The sequence below is a fragment of the Colobus angolensis genome, unplaced genomic scaffold (assembly GCF_000951035.1).
Source record: "Colobus angolensis palliatus isolate OR3802 unplaced genomic scaffold, Cang.pa_1.0 Scaffold222, whole genome shotgun sequence".
Taxonomy (NCBI): Eukaryota; Metazoa; Chordata; class Mammalia; order Primates; family Cercopithecidae; genus Colobus; species Colobus angolensis.
This window is the reverse complement of record NW_012115400.1, coordinates 690,867-702,213: the sequence shown is the minus strand read 5'-3', so window position 1 is coordinate 702,213 and position 11,347 is coordinate 690,867. Positions and strand designations below refer to the sequence as shown.

At 45.4% G+C, this 11,347-nt stretch overlaps 1 protein-coding gene across 3 annotated transcripts in view; it reads left to right on the top strand.

Annotated features, from left to right (window-relative positions):
* Positions 1-8,036, top strand: part of FAM200A (family with sequence similarity 200, member A) — a 12,201-nt gene extending 4,165 nt beyond the window's left edge. Inside the window, exons 1-2 of one of the 3 annotated variants that reach the window (XM_011943835.1) lie at positions 189-379; positions 5,826-8,036. In XM_011943835.1, coding sequence (XP_011799225.1) covers positions 5,925-7,646 — 1,722 coding nt within the window. In that variant the 5' untranslated portion in view covers positions 189-379; positions 5,826-5,924 and the 3' untranslated portion in view covers positions 7,647-8,036. Of the gene's footprint in view, positions 1-188; positions 380-2,749; positions 3,031-5,823 lie in introns of those variants that run through there. The other 2 variants (XM_011943833.1, XM_011943834.1) reach the window with 2 other exon arrangements.
* Positions 8,037-11,347: the final 3,311 nt, after the last annotated feature.

Genomic DNA, 11,347 nt, shown 5'->3' with positions numbered 1-11,347 from the left:
AAAAAAAAAAAAAAAAAAAAGAAATCACAGCACAAATACCTAAGATTCTGGAGCAAGCTCATGCCTTCTAAGGCAAAAAAAACACGTTTCCAGGCTACCATGTCACTTACCTCTGCTCTACTGCCACCTCTCCCATAAACTTACACCTATAGCCTTGTAGAAGTTCCCTACAACTAACTGATGGAGACAGAAGAGCCTTGGCCTCTTCACAGATTGGAGATTGGGTCAGTTCACCATGTTGGCATCTTCCAGAAACAGACTGTTCCTTCATTCCAGCCCCACTTGAGTTGCCCTGAAGCATACTGGTGAAAAGAAATTACCTCAGTGAGCAATGGTACATTTGGTCACCCATGCCATATTTTGGAGGAGGTAGCCTAAGGTATGGATATGCATTGACTCCTGGGCAGTGATGAATGACTTGGCTTGTTGGTTAGGGGCCATCTTATTGTTTATGCAATAGGCTTATGAACAGAGCAGGGATAGAGGCTGTGTGTGGTCCCAACAATATGGGCTACTTCTTATTTTTTCTTTTTTCTTTTTTTTTTGAGACAGAGTCTCGCCCTGTTGCCCAGGCTAGAGTGCAGTGGTGTGATCTCGGCTCACTGCAGCCTCCTGCGTTCAAGCAATTCTCCTGCCTCAGCCTCCCTAGTAGCTGGGACTACAGGTGCATGCCACCATGCCCAGCTAATTTTTGTATTTTTAGTTGAGATAGGGTTTCACCATGTTGCTCAGGCTGGTCTCGAACTCCTGACCTTGTGATCTACGCACCTTGGCCTCCCAAAGTGCTGGGATTACAGGCGTGGGCCACCGTGCCCGGCCAATATGGGCTACCTCTTACCAAGGCTGATGTAACTCCCACCATGGTGGAGTGTCCAGCCTGCCAGCATTGGAGACCAACACTCAGTCTTGGGGATACCAGCTACCACCAGGTTGAGTGCATCAGATCCCCTTTACCTTGGAATGGGCATCAATTTGTTCTTACCAGAAATGATATATGCTCTAAATGAGCTTGTCTTCCCCAACTACTTTGCCTCCAGCAGTACCACCATCTGAGAGCTTACAGGGTGCTTTATCCATTGACATACCTGAAACTAAGGAACCCATTGATAGCCAAGGAGGTGTGACAGTGAACTTGAAGCTACAAAATTAATGGTGCATAGTCATCATCCAGAAGCAGCTAGCCAGATAGGACTTTGGAATGGCCTGTTGAAGATTGGGCTAAATTGCCGACTAAGATGTAATGCCTTGCAAAGTTGGGAGCAGTTCTTCAGGATATGGTATATGCACTGATATGCGTTGGGCCAAAATGGATATATAGTATTGTGTCTCCAGTAGGACTACGTGCATACAGGAGTAGCCTCTATTACTATCACACCCAGCCACTCACCTGTAGAATTTGTGCCTCCTAGCTCCGAAATCTGGAGCCAGCTGGGTTATGATTCTCATTTCCAGGAAGAACATTTCCTTTAGGAGACATTAAATTATTCCACTGAACTGAAAACAGAACACCACCAGGCCACTTTGAGTTTCTTGTGCCAGCAGGTCCATAGGCAAAGAAAGGAGTCATTATAGAGATGCCCACAATTCCTGCCACACACACAACATAAATACAAAATCATACCCAGTCAGCTGCATTCAGTAATCTGCCTTCCTGGATCCTTTAGGCATTTCAGTGTAGGAATGGGGACAAGGGTGGGGAGGAGAGACTGTTTTAGACAAGAAAAATACAGTGCATAGCAATGTAATGGCTCTTAGAGATGACTTGGAACACTGGAAGGAAATATGAGGATGTATCTGGAGGAATAAGTTCTGAGACTATGATGTCATCAAGGAGGACTATAGGTTAGAGGGCCAGCCAGCGATAAAGGAGCAAAGATTGGATTTGACGGTGCCGTAGGAGGAAAAATATATATATATATGGAGGAAAGACACAAGTGGATTACTGAGAAGACTCATGGGGATGTAGAAAATGGCAACCACAGCAAGATCAAACCTCAAAAGGAATGGAGCATTAGTCAGGGCCTAGAAGATAATTCGGGATACCAAGTAATCAGAGGCTCTGTAGCAGGTAGCAGTTCCTTTTATGGGCTTTTCTCTTGTTGGGCTGTACCACAGACTTGCCCAGAACTTTTAGAGTCATGTCACAGCATTCAAGGTTTCAGTTACTGTTTTATAAAAGGTGAAGTTATGCTTCATCCAATCATTGAAGCCTTAATTATTACAATAACACTTGGACAGCAAAAACGCCTCAAATTCAACTTATTTCACCGTCGCTAATCTGAAAACTCCCTGGAAACATAAGGCAAACTCAGAACTTTATAACTATCTAGTGTTGGAAAGAACCTCTGTTGCCTATAGATTAAATATTTGAAAATACTGCCCATTCAAATGGCAATACATACATAATCAGTATCTCAAGAGACAACCTCTTGGTTTTGTGAAGCCATTTATTCTTGATCCTGTCTCCACCCTCGTTTCATTCAGCTCCTCTGCCTCAGTCAGTCACTATTTTTATTGTAACTATTAAAATTATTGTCATCAAGAAAAATAGAAGGAACATATAAGTATCTGAGCAGGGCGGTATAAAAGGAAATTCACCCCTTTTCCCCCACCCCGCGCACCTCCTCGGAGCGGACAAGCTGAGGACCAAGACCCCCAAACCCGGGATTAGAGCGCTACACGGGAATGCAAAGTCCTCCCGCGATCCTAGAGAGGACAGCGAAGCGGAGCGCAGCTCCGGAAGGCGAGTGTGACGCACTTCCGGCCTTTGTGACGCTTTCCCTGGGTTCTGACGTCCAGGGGGCCTAGATCTGAGTCCAGTGCTCCTGGTGCCGAAAGTCACAACCCCTTCTATCCCAGCACCCCAGACGTCTCCGGGCGAGGACAGAGTTGGACGTGCACGGCTGTGTCCTGCAATCCCCTCGCCACGACCGTCCCGGACGGAGTGGAAGCGGGTCCGTGTCCCCGTCCCTCGCGTCAGCCTCGGCGGTGGCAAGCGCTGTCCCTCAGCAGAGGCGTCCCTGGATACAGGTGGGAAGGGAACAAAGTTTTGGTTTCCGGATTGGAATGAGACACTCCTGGGACTGGGGAGAGGCGGTCCGCGTGTCCCTTGTGGACCCCTAGTCCTGGTTTTTTACCCCAAAGACGCGCGGACAAAATGACCCCAGTCAGATATCTGTGCTCTCCAGTTGTCCCCACTGGTTTTTCTTGTGGTGGGGAGTTTTTGGTTTCCTATGTACCCCGAGTTGTAGAATTCGGGCGATCTTACACGATACCAAGTGCCATCGGCGTTATAATTTTTTTTATTCAAATGGGCTTGTTAAGCCAGTGTCCGCGGATGATATGTTCACCCTCAAACGCACCACCATTATGGTGGTGATTAGCGTGAAGGCCGGGCGCAGTGGCTCACGCCTGTAATCCCAGCACTTTGGAAAGCCTAGGCGGGCGAATCACTTGAGGCCAGGAGTTCCAAGATCAGTCTTGCCTCCATAGTGAAACCCTGTCTCTACTAGAAATACAGAAAATTAGGCGTGGCGACACACGCCTGTAATCCCAGCTACTTGAGAGGCTGAGGCAGGAGAATCGCTTGAACCCGGGAGGTGGAAGTTGCAGTGAGCCGAGATCGTGTCACTGCACTCCAGCCTGGTGATAGAGTGAGACTCTGTCTCAAAAACAAACAAAAAAAAAAGAACGTTTGAAGTCTACAGAATAAAGAAGTGATTTGGATGTAATAGGGAAAGATTATTTACACTTCACCCTTTCAGTTTCAAGACTTCAGGAAGGGGTTTTTTGTTTGTTTTGTGTTTGTTTTGTGTGTGTGTGTTTTTGTTTTGTTTTTTGGTTTTTGTTTTTTTGTTTTTTGATTTTTGGTTTTTTTTTTTTATGAGATGGAGTCTTGCTCTGTCGCCCAGGCTGGAGTTCAGTGGCGCGATCTCGGCTGACTGCAACCTCCAGCGCCAGGGTTCAAGCTTTTCCTGCCTCAGCTTCCTGAGTAGCTGAGATTATAGGCGCCCGCCACCATGCCCGGCTGATTTTTGTACTTTCAGTCAAGACGGGGTTTCACCATGTTGGCCAGGCTGGTCTCGAACTCCGGACCGTAGGTGATCCGCCCGCCTTGGCCTCCCAAAGTGCTGGGATTACAGGCGTGAGCCACCGCACCCTGCCAGGAAGGGTTTTAAATGAGCAGTTTCGGGCATGGGAGGTTTTCAGTTGTGGGAAGTATCAGTGCTTTACACTGAGGGGTAAAGGAGAGAAGGAAATTTGTGGACGGTGCAGCGGACCATTGGCGAATGGTACCAGTTCTGCCATTGATGTTCTTGGATGGAACACATAGACCCACCAAGTCTCAAACGTGTCCTAAGTAAAATAGATTATCTCAAGGTCTCTTCCAATTTTGGAATTCACTGATAGACTGAATTTAACATTCAGCTAGGCAAAACCTACTGCCCCATGTTCATTTTCAGTTGTGCCATCAACATACAGAAAGTTGCTTGCATTTTTGAGAGGCTAAGTGGTACCAAAGAAAAGATGGGGTTTATTGTCCAGGTGCAGTGGCTCTCGCTTGTAATGCCAGCACTTTGGGAGGCCAAGGCGGATGGATCACGAGGTCAGGAGTTCGAGACCAACCTGGCCAACATGGTGAAATCCTGTCTCTACTTAAAAAAAAAAAAAAAAATTAGCTGGGCGTGGTGGCGGGCACCTGTAATCCCAGCTACTCAGGAGGCTGAGGCAGGAGAATCACTTGAACCCAGAAGGCAGAGGTTGCAGTGAGCCGAGATTGCACCACTGCGCTCCAGCCTGGGCAACAAACCAAGACTCCGTCTCAAAAAAGAGAAGAAAAAATGGGGCTCGTTTAGTAGTCAGGCAGTATCTTTAAATCCACTAAGCTCACATGAATGGTGAAATATTGCAGTGTACTGAAAGCAAACAAAAAATGAGAGTGTTTTCTCAATTCTGTGTGTTGTAGAAATCTCATTCTCTCTCCAGAATAATTCATGGATCTATGTAACATGAACGTGTTTCAGTATTCATAACACTAATTATACAGCTTAATTTCTTATTTTTAAGAAATAAATACAAGTTCTAATTTTTTTCCCTTTGCCCCAGTGGATCATATTGTATACCCTACTTTGGTGATCATTTTTAAGAGTTACCAGATCAGCAAGGCACAGTGGCTCATGCCCCTGTAATCTCAGCACTTTGGGAGGCTGAGGCGGGTGGATCATCTGAGGTCAGGAGTTCAAGACCAGTCCTGACCAACATGGAGAAACCCCATCTCTACTAAAAATACAAATTAGACAGGTGTGGTGGCACATGGCCTGTAATTCCAGCTATTCGGGAGGCAGAGGCAGGAGAATCACTTGAACCTGGGAGGCGGAGGTTGCCGTGAGCTGAGATCATGTCATTACACTCCAGCCTGGGCAACAAGAGCAACACTCCATCAAAAAAAAAAGAATGACCAGATCACTTTTTAGAGTTGGCAGTGTAGCAGCACATTTAGGACACTGGCTTCAGACTTGGATTTGAATGCTGGTTCTGTACTTACTGTGGGTTGTTAGACACATTTAATCTTTCTGAAGTTTTATTTTTCATCTATAATATAAGAATAGTAATTATGTGAACCTCATTAGGTTTCCCTGGGTATTAAATGAGTGGTGTATATAGTACACCAAATCTCCCTGACACACAGCCAACATGAATGACAGTTACTCATCATTTACCATGTCACACCACTAGATTTAGTGAATTGTTTTGTATGAGTTGTTAGCAGCCCGGCAACACCATGTTGCTTTTTAATACTGCTGTTACGTTTTTCTACCTTGCAGGATAGCAAAACCTGATCTCATAAAACCTTGGTCACAGAGGACAGCCCTGCAAAACAGACCCTATTTGGATCAAGTGAGCCAGTTCCTGGAACCTGAATAATGACTCCTGAATCAAGGGATACTACAGATTTGTCTCCACGGGGTACCCAGGAGATGGAAGGCATCGTGATAGTGAAGGTGGAGGAGGAAGACGAAGAAGACCATTTTCAAAAGCAAAGAAACAAAGTAGAGTCATCGCCACAAGTTCTCAGTCGCTCTACAACTATGAATGAGAGAGCCTTATTATCATCATATTTAGTTGCATATAGAGTGGCAAAAGAGAAAATGGCTCACACAGCGGCTGAAAAAATTATCCTTCCAGCATGTATGGACATGGTACGGACAATTTTTGATGACAAATCAGCTGATAAACTAAGAACTATACCTCTTAGTGATAATACAATATCTCGTCGAATCTGTACGATTGCAAAACATTTGGAAGCAATGCTTATTACACGGCTGCAGTCTGGTATAGACTTTGCAATCCAACTTGATGAGAGCACTGATATTGCAAGTTGTCCCACACTCTTGGTCTATGTCAGATATGTGTGGCAAGATGATTTCGTAGAGGATCTCTTATGTTGTTTAAATTTAAATTCGCATATAACTGGATTAGATTTATTTACTGAATTAGAAAACTGCATTGTTGGTCAGTATAAATTAAACTGGAAACATTGTAAAGGAATTTCAAGTGATGGAGCAGCCAATATGACCGGAAAACACAGCAGACTTACTGAAAAATTGTTAGAAGCAACCCACAACAATGCTCTTTGGAATCACTGTTTTATTCATCGAGAAGCTTTGGTATCCAAAGAAATTTCACCAAGTCTAATGGATGTATTGAAAAAGGCAGTGAAAATTGTTAATTTTATTAAAGGAAGCTCACTGAATAGCCGACTTCTCGAAATATTTTGTTCAGAGATTGGAGTTAACCATACCCACTTATTGTTTCATACAGAAGTTCGTTGGCTTTCTCAAGGAAAGGTATTGAGCAGAGTATATGAACTCAGGAATGAGATTTACATTTTTCTCATTGAAAAGCAATCTCATTTGGCAAATATTTTTGAAAACGACATTTGGGTAACCAAATTGGCATATTTAAGTGATATTTTTGGCATTCTTAATGAATTAAACCTGAAAATACAGGGGAAAAACAATGATATATTTCAGTATCTTGAACATATTCTAGGATTCCAAAAGACGTTATTATTTTGGCAAGCAAGACTTAAAAGTAACCGCCCTAGCTACTATATGTTTCCAACATTATTGCAACACATCGAAGAGAACATTATTAACGAAGACTGCTTAAAAGAAATAAAATTAGAGATATTGTTGCATCTCACTTCTTTGTCTCAAACTTTTAATTATTACTTTCCAGAAGAGAAATTTGAATCATTAAAGGAAAATATTTGGATGAAAGATCCATTTGCTTTTCAAAACCCAGCATCAATAGTTGAGTTAAACTTGGAGCCTGAAGAAAAGAATGAATTATTGCAGCTCAGTTCATCATTCACACTAAAGAATTATTATAAGACATTAAGTTTATCAGCATTTTGGATTAAGATTAAAGATGAATTTCCACTGCTAAGTAGGAAGAGTATATCGCTGTTACTACCATTCACAACTACTTATTTGTGCGAACTAGGATTTTCAATCTTGACACGATTAAAAACAAAGAAGAGAAATAGGCTCAACAGTGCACCGGACATGCGGGTAGCATTATCTTCATGTGTTCCTGACTGGAAGGAACTTATGAACAGACAAGCACACCCATCACATTAAATAAAATCTTTACAAAATTCTGTGTTTAGCCGGGTGTGGTGGCTTACGCCTGTAATCCCAGCACTGGGAGACCAAGGTGGGCAGATCACTTGAGATCGGGAGTTTGAGACTACCCTGGCCAACATGGTGAAACCCCGTCTCTACTAAAAATACAAAACTCAGCCAGGTGTGGTGGTACATGGCTGCAGTCCCTGTTACCTGGGTGCCTAAGGCAGGAGAATCTCTTAAACCAGAGATTGCAGTGAGCTGAGATAATCCCACTGCATTCCAGCCTGGGCAACAGAGTGAGACTCCATCTAAAACACAAAAAAAAGGTATGTGTACTTTTAAAGGGATTTTGCAGTATATTTTATTTAAATGTTAATAAAATTATATTTGCAATTAATTAGGTTTTTATTTTTCTACATAGTATGTTTCATGAAACTCAGTTACATGAATGTGTGTATGTGTAGAAGGTGATTATATAAAATATATGTCCTACTGTGAATTACTGTCAAGAATTTTGAAAACTAAGAGGCCAGCACAGTGGCTCACACCTGTCATCCCAGCACTTTGGGAGGCCAAGGTAGGTGGATTGCTTGTGCCCAGGAGTTTTGAGACCCGCCTAGGCAACACATTCAAATCCCATCTCTACAAAAAATACAAAAATTTAGCCAGGCTTGGTGGTGCACACCTTTAGTACCAGCTTCTTGAGAGGCTGAGGTGGGAGGATCATGAGCCCAGCAGTTCGAGGCTACAGTGAGCTGTGATCGTGCCACTGCCCTTTAGCCTGAGCAACAGAGCGAGACCGTGTCTTGAAAAAAAAGTTTTTTTAAGTACTGCTTTTTTTTTTTGAGACAGAGTTTCACTCTTATTGCCCAAGCTGGAGTGCAGTGGTGCAATCTCGGCTCACTGCAACCTCCACCTCCTGGGTTCAAGCGATTCTCCTGCCTCAGCCTCCCGAGTAGTTGGGATGACAAGCATGCGCCACCATGCCCAGTTAACTTTTTTTGTATTTTTGGTAGAGACAGGGTTTCACCATGTTAGCCAGGGTAGTCTCAAACTCCTGACCTCAGGTGATCAGCCCGCCTCGGCCTCCCAAGGTGCTGGGGTTACAGGCGTGAGCCACTGGGCTGGTGTAAATAGTGCTTTTAACACTTATTTTTATACTCAAACCTGTTCCCCTGTCCACCGCCATCGGCTTGCTTCCTCTTTTCCATCAGAACCTTGTTGACATTCAGTTACTCCCTGTTCTATGTGCTTGTCCTTTTTTGTCCTAATTCCAGGAAGTGAGTCTTTTTTTTTTTTTTTTTTTTTTGACAGAATTTTGCTCTTGTTGCCCAGGATGGAGTGCTAATTTTTTGTATTTTTAGTAGAGACAGGGTTTCATCATTTTGGTCAGGCTGGTCTCTAACTCCTGACCTCAGGTGATCCACCTCGGCCTCCCAAAGTGCTGAGATTACAGGCATGAGCCACCACGCACCACCGAAGTGAGTCTTAATGCCAGTCTTGGTTTAACACCATGCTGGGTTTTTTTAGATGGATAAGTGTTACAATTTAGCTAATGTGATGTTTAGGCCATCTATTGGGGTATTTCTTGACTTCCCCTGTTCTCAGAAAGGACACAAGAGGCCAGGTGCGATGGCTCCCACCTGTAATCCCAGCACTTTGGGAGACCAAGGCAGTGGATTACTTGAGGTCAGGAGTTACAAAAAGTAGCTGGGTGTGGCGGTGGGTGCCTGTAATCTCAGCTACTCAGGAGGCTGAGGCAGGAGAATCACTTGAACCTGAGAGGCAGAGGTTGCAGTGAGCCAAGATTTTGCCACTGCACTCCAGCCTGGGCAACAGAATGAGACTTCATCTCAAAACAAACAAACAAACAAAAAGGCCAGGCACAGTGGCTCACACCCGTAATCCCAGCACATTGGGAGGCTGAGGCAGGCAGATCGTGAGGTCAAGAAATTGAGACCATCCTGGCTAACATGGTGAAACCCCATCTCTACTAAACATGCAAAAAAATTAGCCGGGTATGGTGGCGCATGCCTATAATCTCAGCTACTTAGGAGGCTGAGGCAGGAGAATAGCTTGAACCCAGGAGGCAGAGGTTGCAGTGAGTGGAGATCGCACCACTTACTCCAGCCTGGCAACAGAGCGAGACTCCATCTAAAAAATAAATAAATAAAAAATAAATCAGGACACAGGAAAGAAGATAGATGATGATGGTGTTTTGTTTTGTTTTGTTTTGTTTTGTTTTGTTTTGAGACAGGGTCTCATTCCATCACCCAGCTGGAACGCACTTTGCAATCACGGCTTACTGTAGCCTTTCCAGGCTCAAGCGATCTTCCTGCCTGATCATTTTTATTTTTTGTAGAGACGGATCTCACTATGTTGCCCAGGCTGTCCTTGACTCCTGGCCTCAGGTGCTCCTCCTGCCTCAGCCTTCCGAAGTGCTGGAATTACAGATGTGAGCCACTGAGCCTGGCCTGAAATCCAATTTTTAATGTTGCTTCAAAGATACCGAAAACATGGTGAGGGACAAATGGTATGTCTGTGGGATACATTAGACAGTGGCCGTCGATTTGCTAGTTTAGCCATTCACTGGGGTACAAGGTGAAACCTGAAGTTTTCTCAACTTCAAACTTGAAGTTAAAGTGCTTCTCTCCACTTCCAGGGATTGGTGCCCCTGTGCCAGACAGAGCAAATGGGAGGTAGGAGGTAGCTGCTCTTTGACCCCTTTCTCCTTTTCCTTGGCGGTCTGCAGCCATACCACACTTGGTCCCCACGCTGACTGGCTAAGGGTATGTTGAGCCCGCCTGAGGTCCAAGCCTTCCCTCTGCCCAGAGCTGGGGACCCCTGTCCAGTGGGCACTCTGGCTCACAGACCCTTGGTATTAGGTGGCTCCTTCGTAGACCGCGGACAGAGCTTGGGCCGCAGAACAGAACCAACACCCAGGCGCAAACCACTACTCAGGGCTGCCTCCTGGGATGGAGAAGAAAGGCTTTGGGAGTGGGCACAACTGGGCACAGGGCGCTTCTCCTCCAGGTCCTCAGCCCGGCCACCCCGGTCCTTCAAGTGGCAGGAATGACCCAGCCTGCCCTTCACTGAGCGCCGTTGTGAGCTGGTGCCCCTACCTCGGCCACAGTCGCAATGGCGGAAAATCCAGAGCCAGAACTGTAGTTATGCAAAAGACTCTGGTGCTCCATACCCACCCTGGGTGGCGAGGCCTGCAGGCAAGCATTGTGTGCATGTGGTTGGCGCCTGCAGTGAACACGTCCATCCCCCACCCCAGGTACCTGCCCTACCCAACAGCCTCGCCTGGGCGAGCGCGCGGCACAAACAAAAGGGACGGTGAGGCGCCTGGACCCCAACCTGGAGATGCTGAAATTAGGCATCTAATTTTCATGCTGACGTCAGACAGGTGGAACTGGAGTTAGAAGGTGAGTGTTAGCAGAAAGTCCCATAGACAGGAGTCAGGAGACCCAAGTTAGTCGTGGGACTGTCACTTCCTAACTGAAGTGGCCCAAGATTTCTGTGAGGCTATACTTTTTTTTTCTTTTTCTTTGGCGGGGCGTGGGGTGGGAGGGTGGCAGACAGACCCTTTCTCTGGTGCCCAGGTGGGCATGATGACAACTCACTGCAGTCTCAACCCCCAGGGCTCAAGTGATCCTCTCACCACAGCCTCCTGGGACTATAGGCATGTGCCACCATGCCCCGCTAATATT